Source organism: Oncorhynchus clarkii, chromosome 19 (genome assembly GCF_045791955.1).
Source record: "Oncorhynchus clarkii lewisi isolate Uvic-CL-2024 chromosome 19, UVic_Ocla_1.0, whole genome shotgun sequence".
Taxonomy (NCBI): domain Eukaryota; kingdom Metazoa; phylum Chordata; class Actinopteri; order Salmoniformes; family Salmonidae; genus Oncorhynchus; species Oncorhynchus clarkii.
The window spans coordinates 14,521,684-14,536,823 of NC_092165.1; the positions used below are offsets into that span (position 1 = coordinate 14,521,684).

At 42.4% G+C, this 15,140-nt stretch overlaps 1 protein-coding gene and 1 long non-coding RNA gene across 4 annotated transcripts in view; one reads left to right on the top strand and one right to left on the bottom strand.

The window, feature by feature from the left end:
• LOC139374823 (uncharacterized) overlaps positions 1–9,116 on the top strand; it is an 11,940-nt gene extending 2,824 nt beyond the window's left edge. For both annotated transcript variants that reach the window (XR_011627733.1, XR_011627732.1), the window contains exons 2-3: positions 5,866–6,072; positions 7,143–9,116. This is a non-coding gene — a long non-coding RNA (uncharacterized lncRNA). The remainder of the gene's footprint in view (positions 1–5,865; positions 6,073–7,142) is intronic.
• On the bottom strand, positions 2,326–9,172 carry LOC139374790 (uncharacterized). Of its 2 annotated transcripts, none has more exons than XM_071115930.1 (3): positions 8,699–9,172; positions 5,594–5,724; positions 2,326–5,392 (listed from the first exon to the last, which is right to left on the bottom strand). In XM_071115930.1, the coding sequence occupies exons 1-3, from the start codon at positions 8,967–8,969 to the stop codon at positions 4,103–4,105; spliced, it is 1,692 nt and encodes a 563-aa protein (XP_070972031.1). In that variant the 5' UTR covers positions 8,970–9,172; the 3' UTR covers positions 2,326–4,102. The 2 variants fall into 2 exon arrangements, with proteins under 2 accessions (XP_070972031.1, XP_070972032.1); XM_071115931.1 differs by lacking the exon at positions 8,699–9,172 and adding an exon at positions 5,886–5,942 and having other exon boundaries at positions 3,086–5,392.
• Positions 9,173–15,140: the final 5,968 nt, after the last annotated feature.

Sequence of the window (15,140 nt, forward strand, 5' to 3'; positions counted from 1 at the left end):
GGGGACAGCAGACTGGGATAGGGAATGAAAATGTTGGTAAACACATGTCCGTAAACACACCAGCCAGTTGGTGCTCTGAGGACGCAGCTAGGGATGCCGTCTGGGCCGGCAGCCTTGCGAGGGTTAACACGTTTAAATGTCTTACTCACGTCGACGAAGGAGAAGGAGAGCTCACAGTCCTTGGTAGCAGGTCACGTCGGTGGCACTGTATTATCCTCAAAGTGGGCAAAGAAGGTGTTAAGTTTGTCTGGAAGCAAGACGTGGCTGGTTTTCCTTTTGTAGTCTGTGATTGGGGCATAGTGGTAGTGGTTAAAGTGTTGGGCCAGTGTACCTAAAGGTTGCTAGATCGAATCCCTGAGCTGACAAGGTAAGAATCTGTCGTTCTGCCCCTGAACAAGGCAGTTAACCCACTGTTCCTAGGCCGTCATTGTAAATAAGAATTTGTTCTTAACTGACTTGCCTAGGTAAATAAAGGTTAAATAAATCTGTAGACACATACATCTCGTGTTTGAGCCGTTGAATTGACTACTTTGTCTCTATACTGACATTTTTCTTGTTTGATTTCCTTGCGGAGGCTATGACTACTCTGTTTATTTTCTGCCATATTCCCAGTTGCCTTGCCCTGGTTAAATGCGGTGGTACTCTCTTTCAGCTTCGCGCGAATGCTGCCATCTATCCAGTTTCTGGTTAGGGTATATTTTAATAGTCACAGTGGGTACAACATCTCCTATACACTTCCTTATAAACTCACTCACCGAATCATAGTATACGTCTATATTAGAGTTGTCCCGAGATGGCTATGCATATTAATGGAATGAGGCTAGTAGAATAGCATCGCTCTCCATTGAATGCAATCCTAATTTAATATTTTTTTAAAGATTACAATTAGGGATGCACTGATGACATTTTTGGCCGATACCGATATCCAATATTTTCCTTGCTCCAAAAAAACGATACCGATAACTGATAAACATTTTAGCTGCCTTTTATGCATTCTAGTACTGTTAAACAGTTGAAACACACACACTGACCAAATAGTTATTTTGTTGGCATTTACATGTGTCCCCATTACCAGTAAAACATAATCAAAATCTATTTATTTCACTTACTTGCTGTGCTGTTTCGTTGTTCATTTGTTCAGTCTCAACCAGGATTTCATCATACATGTCAAGCTGTTTCAGCTCTGTCTGTCCGTGGCCTCTCTTCCTCTGCGCGCACTGTCACCGTGTCCGTTTCTATCTTATCCAGCTGTCCAACATTTCACATAAACCCTGTTTCTTGTCTGCATCAAAGTAGCGGTCCTTGTACCTAGCATCGAGCATGGTGGTGACACAGTAGAGGCTCAGAGAGAATGCCACCGAATCTCTTGTTCACAGCCTCTAGTAGAGTACTTTTCCAAGTTAACCCGACGATCTGTGTGTTTTGTTGAGCAGGTGTTTCAATGCGATGACAGGGTATCACGTCTGCTGCAGATGCAGTTGAGCTTATTTCTCGAGTCAGTTGTTCGAATGGAGCTCCGAGTGTTCATGTTTCCAAGTTTCAAACATGTTCTCAAATGCCATTGAAATGGCAGCAGCAGTATGAGAACCAGCACATTCTTGAGCATGTAATACGGCTTTCCTCAGTGCTGTTAGACTCATAATGCGGCTGACATCGCTGGTCCAAATGTCAGTCGTGAAGCTAATAGCAGTGCAAGTAGCTCATTGAGGTGAGTTTCAACAATACTGTGTTACTCCGCTAGGGCAACATCTGAAAAATAGCGCCTACTTGGTGGTGTGTCCCGGTGCTCGACCAGTCTGCGAAAGTCAACATCATCCACGACAGAGAACGGTTGATTGTCAAGGGCAATGAATTCCATTATCTTGGCGTTATTGGATTTCACCTTTGAGTTGTCTCGCTGAAATGTTTTTACTCTTTCAAATGACTGCTCATCTTGTTAACTGCTCGATCCACACAGCAGACATTGTGGGCTAGGTTAGGAATGCTGTGTTGCGCTATATTTTACGTCATTTTACATAATCTACCTACGTTATATAAGTACGCACGTCAGTTTTGACATCGGTTTTGCACATAGGCTTTAAACTAGACATCGGGCCAATGACGATGTTGGCATTTTTAGCTAATAGAGGCCGGTTCCGATATGCTTACCGAAATATCGTGCATCCCTAATTACAATAATGAGATGTATCCACCAATTCAAAGAAAGTATAGGCGGGAGCTAGACAGCCTGCAGTGCCGCTTTGTGAATAACTACTCCCGTTGTTAGGGCAGAGAGACATGTATCTTGTCAGTATATCCATCATCTTTGGTAAATAGTGTACTGTCTTTTCTGTTTATTCTTCTTCTTTGTGAATTTCCGGCAGACTAGATGCTGTGTTGCGTATTGCTGTTTTTCACAGAACAGAGTGCAGTTTTCACATTTGGTCACAAAAAAAGGGAATATTACACCATGGTCTAACCCTGCACCTATACACTATCCCCAAAGATCCACCACCCCATCCACACTACTTTGGCCCCTTCTCTCAAAACTCCCTGCAGATGTTCTGCACTAAAATCTCTCACCCCAATATTTCTCTGCTGCAGCAACTACCACATCTATCTTTTATTTATATGATTGACATGACACTCACCCTATATTCAACCGATGGTGGACAAAACACCACACAGATGATGTAAAAGAGTCCAAGCAGCAAATGCGAATATAATTTAAAAAATGGGTTTATACGCATTTTAGATAATTGACGTTAAAGATTAAGAAAATTACAATTTTCATAACTTTTTTTCAAGAAATTATAAAATAGTTTGACAACCATGTTTGTAACCTTTGAAATGGTATCAATCTCCAGACTGGCCTCATAGACCAGACATAACAGAGTTAAAGTAAATCCAGGTCACTCAAATTAGTATGATATGTTATGTTGGTATGGTAACATAAGATAGAAGGTTACTTAAGGTGAAAAAACGATTTCAAAGCTGTGCAAAGTTGTCATCAAGGCAAAGGGTGGCTACTTTGAAGAATCTTTTTTGGAAACACTTTTTTGGTTACTACATGATTCCATATGTGTTATTTCATAGTTTTGACATCTTCACTATTATTCTACAATGTAGAAAATAGCTGTGACGTTGAGGAAGCAAACACATGTGTAGTTGTTCTGTTCAGAACACAACCCTGCATCCCGCCACCAAATTACTGTCGTTTACGCAATCCAAAAACAGTCCATTAGAAATTGCAATCTGGGTAAGGTGGGCATAATCTGAAAGCTTGTTCTTTTGCAAACATGACTAGCTAAGTTATAAAATACGATCTTACAATGTTAGGCTTTCACAAGGTAATTCAGAGAAATGGATCGTAATTTTGGTGCGCATCGAAAGGAGTCATGAGTGCATTCAGGTGCATGTTCAGCGGTGAGTTTTCTTCACAATAAACAAACATAGGCTCAGTCTGTTCAGAAGAAGCCAGGGTATGACGACATGACATCTTGTAACTGTACATCAAACATAGTGATCATAAACAGTGAGTCATCTTAATTTACTGCATTTCTCTCAGTCAAAACCCATACAGCGCTTACCCATTCAGTGTTATACAGCTACCACGTTCCAGTGTCTGCTTATTAGTGCCCAACTATGCCATTTTCAAACTGTATATGGTTACGTGTATTTAAGTGTTAAATACTCCATATAAAAACCACACATGCATGTCAACAAAAAATCTGTATGAACTTGATAAAACTGCATTCATTTTCTCATTAAGTAGTTGGAAGTAATGAAATAGGCATTTCTAAACACATCGCTTACACAGCACAAACACAATGTACAACAGACTTTTAAGGCTTGTAGATCACAAAATGCCTGGATGCATTATTCAACCCAGGAATATACAACACTGAAATATATTATGGAAAGGGAATACCTAGTCAGTTGTACAAATGATTGCCTTCAACTGAAATGTCTTCCGCATTTAACCCAACCCCTCTGTATTACTGTTATTCCAAATGCATCTGCAGATATTTTCTGCTGACAACAATGAAAATTAATCTTTGATTTTAATGCAGCATTTGATCTACACGTCAGAAGCGATCAAGTGGAATGGTTACTTTCTATGTTACAGAGTGGAATGGTTTTTCTGCTGGTGTATCCTGAGGTAGCTCCTCTCTGAGAACTTCTTCCCGCAGTGTGTACAGGCAAATGGCCGTTCTCCCGTGTGGACCTTCAGGTGCATCTTCAGGTTGCTAGCCTGGGCGAAGCGCATGTGACACTGGGGGCAGCTGTAGGGTTTCTCCCCTGTGTGGACCCTCTGGTGCCTCTTCAGGTGCCCAGCCTGGGCGAAGCGCATCTGACACTGGGTACAGCTGAAGGGTTTCTCCCCTGTGTGGACCCTCTGGTGCCTCTTCAGTTTACCAGCCTCTGTGAAACGCATGTGACACTGGGTACAGCTGAAGGGTTTCACTCCTGTGTGGACCCTCTGGTGGATCTCCACCTTCTGGAGGCAGCTGAAGCCTTTGTTACAGAACATGCAGAGGAACCGCTTCTCTTTACTACTGCTTGCTTCACCTCCCAAAACCTTGGCCCCTTGGTCATTTGAGTTCAAAACCTGATCAAAAAGAATGTGTGAATCGGAATGGTCCATCGACTTGGACACTGGGTCGCGATCCCTGAGCGCATGTAAAGGGGAGTGGGTCTCGATGCTTGGATTTGTCTCTAAGCTTTCCCTGTAATCTAACAAATCTCTGCCCTGTGAGTGTCCTTCCCCTAAGTGAGTATTGTCTACGTTCCATGTCAGAGGAGCGTCGCCCTCCACTTTCACCTCATCTACCACTATAACCTCCCCTTTCTTATCTAGGCACCCTTCAGAGTATACACTACTACTGTACCGATTCCAGTCCCCTCTAGACTGATCAATCTGTGTTTCTAAATCCAAGGGCATGTTGTCAGGGTCCATCTCTGTTGTGTAGGAACAAGACGGATCATTTCCCGTCTCTAACGCGTAACCTGAGTCCCGATGGGAATGAACCGTCCTCGGGCTCGGGTTACCGTAAAGTAAATACTCTGAGCCGGGAGCAAGAGGACAGCTTAGTTGCCTCAGCCCCAGTCTCTCTGGGTCTGACCTGTGGTCAGATCTAGTGTGTAAGAGCCTGTGTGTTACAGTTAAAGTCTTGGTGTCTGTCTCTGACTTGAGGACAGCGTCCAGCGTTCCATTGACCTCCGTGATGCTGCGTCGGTTCCTTGGATGGGGCATGGTGGCGAGGTCCTCCGTGGCTACAAGGGGCGCCACGCCAGCCGCTGCTCCAGTCTCCAGCTTCATATCTCTGCTGTGCCGTGGGTGGTCTCCTTCAGTCCTGTCCTGTTTGACCAGAGATGATCCTCCAGAACCAGAAGCCTCTGCATCTGCAGACTGACACATGAAGAGATGAGGTTATTACCGATTCAAGACTAGCATTGGATAACAATGTCATCGGGAGGTTTCACAAGCTCCCCTATGGCAGATAAATAAGGATGTACATGAAATCAAATCAATAGTTGAGGGAAGCCTTTCTGAAATAAACGGGCCACAATTGATGTACTGTACATTTTTATGTTACATTATGACACTAACCTCTATCACAATAACATGCTGGGTTGAAGATCCACTTCCCTCATCAACAGTGATTGGTTGGTCATCTCTCCATGTATTGTGTCCCGCTGGCTTCACAAAGCTCATGTGGCCTCCAGTGAGATGACTTTCACCTGAGAGAGTGATTGGGGGAAAAGAGGTGGTTAAAGTTAGGTACTGTAAATGCTCAACACTATATTGTACACGATTGACACTGGCCGTGTTCGAATATCCCTACTTTGATACTGAAAGCTATCCTTTTCCATATTTTTAAGGAGTTGAAAGCTGCCCCCACCGGACTCAGCACCGAGGGAGAGGGAGGCCATAGCCGCATTCTGGAAGTGGTATGCTGTGATGGATGAGACGCTGCAGGGGTTGCCACTCCATCAACCTACCAGTCATCATCTCCTCATCCTCCTAAGGTGCATCTGTGGGCTCCTCTCTCTCCCAGAAGGGTCCAGATGTGGGGGCGGGAGAAGGAGGTGACTTGTGTTTTACTTTCAACATTCAAAAATACACTTGCACATCAGAGCTATCTTGTTGCAGGTGCATGGTAACAATTAGATAAGTTAAAAATAAGGCCTCCCGAGTGGTGTAGTGGTTTAAGGCACTGCATCATAGTGCTGACGTGCCCCCACAGCGTCGGGTTCGATCCAAGTATGTGTCACAGCATCATCCGGGTAAGGGGAGGGTTTGGCAGGCTGAGATTTCTCTTAAACGATGGAGGCAGCTTATGGTAGAGAAATTGCCATTCAATTCTCTAACAGCTCTGTCTCATCGTGCTCTAGCAACTCCTTGTGGCGGGCCGGGCGCCTGCAAGCTAACTTTGGTTGTCAGTTGGACGGTGTTTCCTCCGACAGATTGGTGAAGGCAAGGAGCAGTGCGGCTTGGCAGGGTCGTGTTTCGGAGGACGCATTGCTCTCGACCTTTGCCGAGTCTGTAGGGGAATTGCAGAGACCGCAACTACAATTAATTGGGGAGAAAAAGGGGGTCTCTTGGCCTTCGTCAGCTCTCCTCTGCATGCATCGAAACCTGCCTCAGCCTCTCCACATCACTATGTCTCAGTAGCCTACTCTCTGTAAAGTAAAGTTATGAGAACTTTGTAGCCTAAAGTAGGCTTCATTTAACTTTAGCTTCATCCAGTAATTTTTATTTTACCTTTATTTAACTAGGCAAGTCAGTTAATTAAGAACAAGTTCTTATTTTCAATGACGGCCTAGGAACAGGCTGGGGCAGGACGACAGATGTGTACCTCGATTTGTAACTCGTCAGCTCGGGGTTTTGAACTTGCAACCTTCCGGTTACTAGTCCAACGCTCTAACCACTAGGCTACCCTGCCGCCCCTAATACTAGACAGACCCCCTTCAACGTTACTGAAATAGCAGTCTCTGCCGGCAGCTAGACTATCTACACTGAACAAAAATGTAAAACGCAACATGAAAAGTGTTGTGGTCCCATGTTTCATGAGCTGAAATAAACACAAAAAAGCTTATCTCAAATTGTGGACACATTTGTTTACATCCCTGTTAATGAGTATTTCTCCTTTGCCAAGATAATCCATCCACGTCTAACCGGCCTCACAACCACAGACCATGCGTAACCACGACAGCCCAGGATCTCCACATCAGTCTTCTTCACCTGCGAGATTGTCTGAGACCAGCCACCCGGACTGAGACCAGCAACCGAAGAATTTCTGCACAAACTGTCAGAAAAGTGGCCTTTTATAAAAACGGATTTCAGGCAATTCTACATCATTTTACATGACTGGAGACTTTGGCAGAATATGTTTTAATACCGCACAAATTATCTTAAATGACAGGCTACTTTGATACGGACTAACTGAGAATCTGAAATCAATAAAAACGACCATATCTTGAATCCATCAATAGCCTAGGTGTGTGGAGCCGCATATTGTTGGCTACAATATGAGGAAATTAGTCCTAAAATGCTTTCCAGTTAAACTGATTTGTCTAATGATGCGCAGCTCACTCGCTGGTGATGGCCGATGCAATCGTGCCAAAAGCCTTTCTCTCTCGATTTACTTTGTAAAACAATATTTGAAAGTTGATCAAAAATGTTGGTAGCATACAGCATACAGATCATTCTATGTTCAGCAGGAGCTATTTGCTTTTCAACCTGTGTTTTCTCGTGATTGAATTTGAAATATTGCTAAAGACCTGTTTTGTCTGCATGCTGTTTGTTCACTGACAGATTTGCCGTGCTTCCCGCCTTGTTATTAGGCTACACTCCACAGCTATTATTTAAAAGAAGATATTGGTCCTCTGACTACATTTGTGTAGTAAGATATTCTGAATTTTGTATTATTTTCTGAACAGACAGCAGTAACCTTGGAAAATGTATTTCAATATATCAGGGGTGCTGCAGCTCCTCCAGAACCCTTCGCGTGACTATGCTTCTACAAGGAAATAAAGAGGCGCAACTCTGGAGAGATAAGAGTTGCAGACTCATGTCTATCAGAAGAGGGAGGGAGATCATAGAAAGTTAATCACATTCTAGTTCTGAGAGAGATACAGGCACGCTTGTCACACAGCTGCGGTCACACATTGGTCTCAAACATAGGTTACAATGTTGCGCAAACCATAAGCCTGGGCCGGCCTAACCTGAATACATACTTAGAATATCAGGCCCGGGCTGAAAATCTACTTTTTCACAGTATGTTGTTTGTTTGTGGAGGTGGACAGGAGAATCAACAAAGAGGCTACTTGTATGAACTTTGATCGCTTTTATTCAAAATGTTTACATTGCAAAAAGTCTAAATATTTTTTTATGCCACGAGAGGCACCAGATCCAACCAAATAGGTTCCGACATAAAACAGTCCAAAACAGCAAGGTGCCAGATCCTACTCGTGCAGGATTCAGCTCAAATTAAACACTGATATTAACATGGCACAAGTCATGGCAAAATATGTAACAAACTTGATTCTAAAACGAATATTTTTTTAGGGCCACCAAAAATCTACGACCGGCCCTGTATTGCATACTATCCAAAAACTGACCAAGACCCAATTCTAGGTAACAAATCTGAACACATGCACAGAGGGAAACTGGCCGACTGACCACACAGTCTCGGCCTTCTGCAAAATGTACCTCTTGCCATTCCTCTGTATTGGTCGAGGATCTTGACACTACTGGGACGACTGGCGCGGACGCGCTCTCTAATTGTCCTCTCTGCGCGCTCCCGTACCACCTTCAGTTCCAATAGCTGTAGTTTCCTCCGCAATGTCCTGTTTTCTTTCTGGTTTTGAGTTATTTCCAAACGAAACACTGCATAGTCGTCGTCTACGACTTTACAGATCTCTGCCACAGCTGCATTCGCTAGAACCTCCATGATGGAGGCTATTTGAGTGTGAAAAACCATTGTTAGCTAACGTTACTTAGATAACGTCTATCAACCAAGTCCTATCTCTAACGTGAATTAAAGACTACCTGAAGTATGTGATGTTGTGCCGTTAAATGAGTCATATTTTGAGTTCCAATGTGTTAATAAACGTCTAAATAACAACAATGCTAACGTGTAAATTCTTCTTGGTCAACGTTCACTTCCGGTTACGCACTGAAGATAAATTATTTTTGGTTGGCGTCATTGCTCAAAGGGTGTGGTTAAATAAAGGATTGCGCGCTGTTCTTTGAATTACGGTACTGATTATTACATTACACATCAGTATTATGATTCGTATCTTTCAAGCTGAGAGCATATTTGTTTATTAAGAACAATGTGTTAGCAAGAATAGAGTAGGTATGTATAGAACGACTTTTCAATCTACATCACCTCAGTAAGTTAAATATTAAACGGTCCTTATTATAGCCTAGGTTTACTGTATCGTCTTCTATGGTATATTGGCGATCACACAATTTAATGTGCATCCTGCCAGCACAATTGCATCAACGTCATCCTTGTACACAACGTTCTTCAGTATACTCTGTTCGTCTGTACACACTTGAAACTTGGCCAAATCCATGACAATTCTTACATTGCAGTGGTTTGGAGATGAAAGCTCTTACAGCGTGTCTCGCATTACCAAGCTTTACATGAATAGGTAAGGCTGGCCGTCAGGATTTGAGAGCCCAGGCTATCCTAAGAAGTTGAGGAAAAATAACTAAACAAAAAATGTTTTATTATCACCTGAAACAAAATGTGACATTTACAATCTCCCAAAATAAATGCGATCACTGACGAGAGACAGGCTCTTCTCCATCTTGCGTAACTAACACTACACAGGTCCGTTCAGTAGCAGTGCAAGACTCCATGAAGATGAGGTACGCCGTAATGAAATAAATCACAAAGTAAATGGGGCGTCACTGAGGTTGCATGCAAGGCAGAGCAACTCAATGTGAAGAAAAGCAAGCATGGCATAAGCAAAGCAATGCTACCCCTGCTTCTTCTGTACAGGAGATATTATCATGTAATGGGAACAGAAGGGAGGAAGTTATGTTGTGTAGGATGAGATTAGGGCATACAGGCTTGAATTCTTCTTTGAAATTGATAGTGGAACATGCTACTGGAATGTGTGAATGGTAGAGGAAACGGTTGAACATGTATTATTTAGTGAATTTCTGACATAGAAAGGAATATTTAAAAAAAAATTGATAGGGTCATAGAGGTTGGATGGGGATTGGGCGGTATTTTGGGTGAGTGGATGGGAGCAGTGAGGTTTGTACTTTCTTTTATTATAAATCCATGTTTAGTTTAAAAGCGACTCAAAACGCCAATTGGCAAGTGTTTTTCTGTTGCTCATTAGAAAAAATTTATTTCATTCTTAGAAATGTGTTTATTGACCGATTCCGCATTTTGTTAACGTTTGTCCCCCATGAGACACTGCAGACAACGAAGCCGATTTCACTTCCTCAAAATCTCCCAAAATAATCGAAGATAACTCAATAAATCTGTAATATTTTTGGACGTTTTTGGTTGCGCAATTTTACGTCTCACTAAGGTGTTTGGTGCAGTATTTCTCAAGTAAAAAAAAGCGCAAGGTGTTGTAGTATGTAAACAAAGTCGGAGCTGCTGGGCAGTTCACCCCTTGTGACAAATGGATGTTCCAAACTCCGTTTTAGTCAAGACTGACTTTGTCACCAAAATTATCATATTTACACTTTGTAGTCAATTTTGACACTAGAATAACTGTTTCTGATTTATATAGATGCCACATAGGCCGTTTTCAAAGGGATCCGTTGCTTTTTAAAGGCAGTCGCTCTTTAAGATAATATAGTAGCATCCCACTGGGCACAGATGTCGGTTCAACGTAATTCCATTGAAATTACGTGGAAACCACGTTGATTCATCCCATGTGTGCCCAGGGGGGGAACACTTGGTAGGGAACACTTGAGTTGGACCCGTCCCAAAATGGACTTGGGGCTTTCCCACCTGGATCCATATTTATACATATATTTTTTAAATAATACATGTTTTAAAATCCGTTCCAAACGGACCCAAGGACAACTAACCCCATTCGGAACTGCTCGGATCCTGACCCGTCCAATATGAGTGAGGGAAGCAGCCGATATGTATTTATTTTTATGCTACTTTATTAACCGACTGATAACGCGTGCGAGAAGGGAGAGAGAGGTGCCGCTCTAGAGAGAGGGGAGATTACTGTGGGCAAGTGACATTGGGAGCAGGGAGGGAGGGATGGCAACCAAGCCGATTTGCGCTAAAGGTGCGTTCAGGACAACTGGGAACTATGAAAAATACGTGGTCAAGTCATGACGTCAGTGATCTTCAGGTCAGAAAGTTGGAGCTCTTGAAAGAGGCCCGAGTTCGAAAACTATTTTTCTCAGTCGGAGATAGTTTTCTTTCAGAGTTCCCAGTTGTCTTGAACACACTGAAGTCGGAAGTCTCTGATTTCCAAGTTCCTAGTTGTTTTGAACGTGGCATTATAGCTAGGTTATTTATCATCAAATATGATTACGTAATACCTGTCTTGACTGCATCAAACTGGGAGAAACTAGTTAAGCTAGCTAGGCTAATTGAGGCTCCAGTGCGTGCTTTCTCATCCTACAATTACAAATAACTCCATTCAGAATATTAAGAAGCAACCTACCTGTTGGCTCTTGGTCGTTGTAGCCTATCCTTGTTCTTTAACTTTTAATTCCATCATTTTAATTCCATCTTCCATTGATTTAGATATTTTAACTTTTGCCAGACAGAGGCTCCATGACTGTAGCCTATTGCAGCTTTGATTACTTATGATTGGCCAACAACAACAACCTATATGTGCCACGCTCCACTCTCGTGAAAAGCAAACGCAGCAGCATAAATTATAAAAATGCTCTACTGCAGCAGTCGCAATCAGATATGTACGGCCCTTCCGGACAAGTCAGAAAAAAATTACACATACCCCAGACCCTTGACAATCAGATCCGACCCAGACCTGTGACATTATTTCGAATTCATGATCTGGTTCCGGATCTGGTATTCAGGTAGAGGTGGCTCTGTGAAGAACTCTAGCTCACACTCCAGTACAGTAGGTGGTGATGTATATAGAAACATACATTACTGTTCACTTAGAAATGTCCTTGTTTTTGAAAGAAAAGCAATTTTTTGTCCATTAAAATAAATCAAATTGATCAGAAATACAGTGTAGACATTGATAATGTTATAAAATACTATTGTAGCTGGAAACAGCAGATTGTTAATGGAATATCTACATAGGCATACAGAGGCCCTTATCAGCAACCATCACTCCTGTGTTCCAATAGCACGCTGTGTTAGCTAATCCAAGTTGATTCTTTTAAAAGGCTAATTGATCATTAGAAAACCCTTTTGCAATTATGGTAGCACAGCTGAAAACTATTTTGCTGATTAAAGAAGCAATAAAACTGGCCTTCTTTAGACTAGTTGAGTATCTGGAGCATCAGCATTTGTGGGTTCGATTACAGGCTCAAAATGGCCAGAAACAAAGATCTTTCTTCTGAAACTCGTCAGTCTATTCTTGGTCTGAAAAATGAAGGCTATTCCATGCGAGAAATTGCCAAGAAACTGAAGATCTCGTACAACGCTGTGTACTACTCCCTTCACAGAACAGCGCAAACTGGCCCTAACCAGAATATAAAGAGTGGGAGGCCCCGGTGCACAACTGAGCAAGAGGACAAGTATATTAGAGTGTCTAGTTTGAGAAACAGATGCCTCACAAGTCCTCAACTGGCAGCTTCATTACATAGTACCCACAGAACACCAGTCTCAACGTCAACAGTGAAGAGGCTGCTGGCCTTCTAGGCAGAGTTACAAAGAAAAAGCCCTATCTCAAACTGGCCAATAAAAAAAAAGATTAAGATGGGCAAAATAACACAGACACTGGACAGAGGAACTCTGCCTAGAAGGCCAGCATCCCGGAGTCGCCTCTTCACTGTTGACGTTGAGACTGGTGTTTTGCGGGTACTATTTAATGAAGCTGCCATTCAAATACTCAGTTATCAGTTATAGAACTCATTGGCCTTTATGGTTGTGAGGTCTGGTGTCCACTCACCAACCAATAATTCACAAAATGGGACAAACACCAAATTGAGACTGCATGCAGAATTCTGAAAAAATATCCCCTGCGTACAACGTAAAACACCAAATAATGCATGCTGAGCAGAATTAGGCCAATATCCGCTAATGATCAAAATCCAGAAAATAACTGTTAAATTCTACAACCCCTTAAAAGGAAGCGATTCCCAAATCTTCCATAACAAAGTCATCACCTACAGAGAGATGAACCTGGAGAAGAGTCCCCAAACCAAGCTGGTCCTGGGGCTCTGTTCATAAACAGACCCCACAGAGCCCCAGGACAGCAACACAATTATACCCAACCAAATCATGAGACAAGAAAAAGATAATTACTTGACACATTGAAAATAATTAACAAAAAAACAGAGCAAACTAGAATGCTATTTGGCATGAAACAGAGAGAACACAGTGGCAGAATATCTGACCACTGTGACTGACCCAAAATTAAGGAAAGCTTTGACTATGTACAGACTCAGTGAGTATAGCCTTGCTATTGAGAGGTCACCATAGGCAGACCTGGCTCTCAGGAGAAGACAGGCTATGTGCACACTGCCTACAAAATGAGGTGGAAACTAAGTTGCATTTCCTAACCTTCTGCCAAATGTATGACCATATTAGAGACACATATTTCCCTCAGATTACACAGACCCACAAAGAATTTGAAAACCAAATCCAATTTTTATAATCTCCCATATCTATTGGGTGACATACCAGTGTGCAATCACAGCAGCAATATTTGTGACCTGTTGCCAAAAGAAAAGGGCAACCAGTGAAAAACAAACATCATTGTAAATACAACCCAGATTAGTTTATTTTCCCCTTTTTTATTGTAACCAGTTAAACATCATTACAACACTGTATATAGACATATGACATTTCAAATGTCTTTATTATTTTGGAACTTGTGTGATTGTAACATTTACTGTTCACTTTTTATTGTTTATTTCACTTTTGTTTATCCATTTCACTTGCTTTGGCAATGTAAACATGTTTCCCATGCCAATAAAGCCCATTCAATTGAATAGTGTCCCATCCTCCCAGCCTGGTGTAGGATCAAATGGGGTCAAGTAGCTAGTGGAATATTGATGAGTTTTTTTAATGGGTGTTGGATTAGTATGGCAATTTTTCAACGATGTGTAATGAACTCGCGCTCCAAAACAGTAGGTGGAAACACGGAGCTAGATAAGAGGAATACATGAATAGCGGAGGCCGTGACCAACGGACGTAACATTTTGGGGAGAGCTTTTGCAGAGATGGGGATGGTGGTTGGAAGAGCGCACTTGTTTGAAATTGAAAAGTGTTTCGGTAGATTTTGATGAAGATTAACATCAAGACGAAGCAGCTGCTTTATAAGTGGGATGCACTGTTGAGCGCTGATTGTACGGAGATTGTGACAGCCGGTTTTATGACGTCCCTTTAGAAAGCTAGAACAAGATGTATGTCAGGAGCAGTACAGTAGTATCACAAGGAGACGTTTACTTGCAATATGGAGGAGGAATGGAGGGGAAAAAGAGAGGCAGGGGAGGTCTGAGAGAGGAAGGAAGATGGTGAGCTTGAGTCGGTTAAAAATGGCGGAAAAAAGGGAGATGGTTTGTTAAAGAAGAATGGAAGAAAGTGTAAGCAGAGTGAGCTGAAGAGAATGCGGGTTGAGTATCTGAGGTGGTAGGTGTGGTGAAGTTCTCGGAGTCTGTGGCTTGCACAGAGGGTCAGGATAAAGATGAGTCTGACAGTAGGAGTGAAGTTTTTGGAAAAAGTGGACCCTTGCCTTTTGGCTGATCCATTTGTGGGTTTAGGGTGAGTGAAAACAGAGTTGGGTACTGTGGAATCACTAAGGGTAACCAGACATGGTCTTGTGATAATTATTTGTGTTTCTACTGGTCAGAGGGAGAAGGCGCTTGGATTTAAATGAATTGGGGCAAGAAATGTGAATCTTTTCACTCAAGAAAAAGGTGCCAATGAAAGGAGTGATTACTGGGGTAGTAGTAACTGTAAAAGTTGACCAACTGAAGGGGAAGATACCCGGTGTTTGTGATGCTAGTT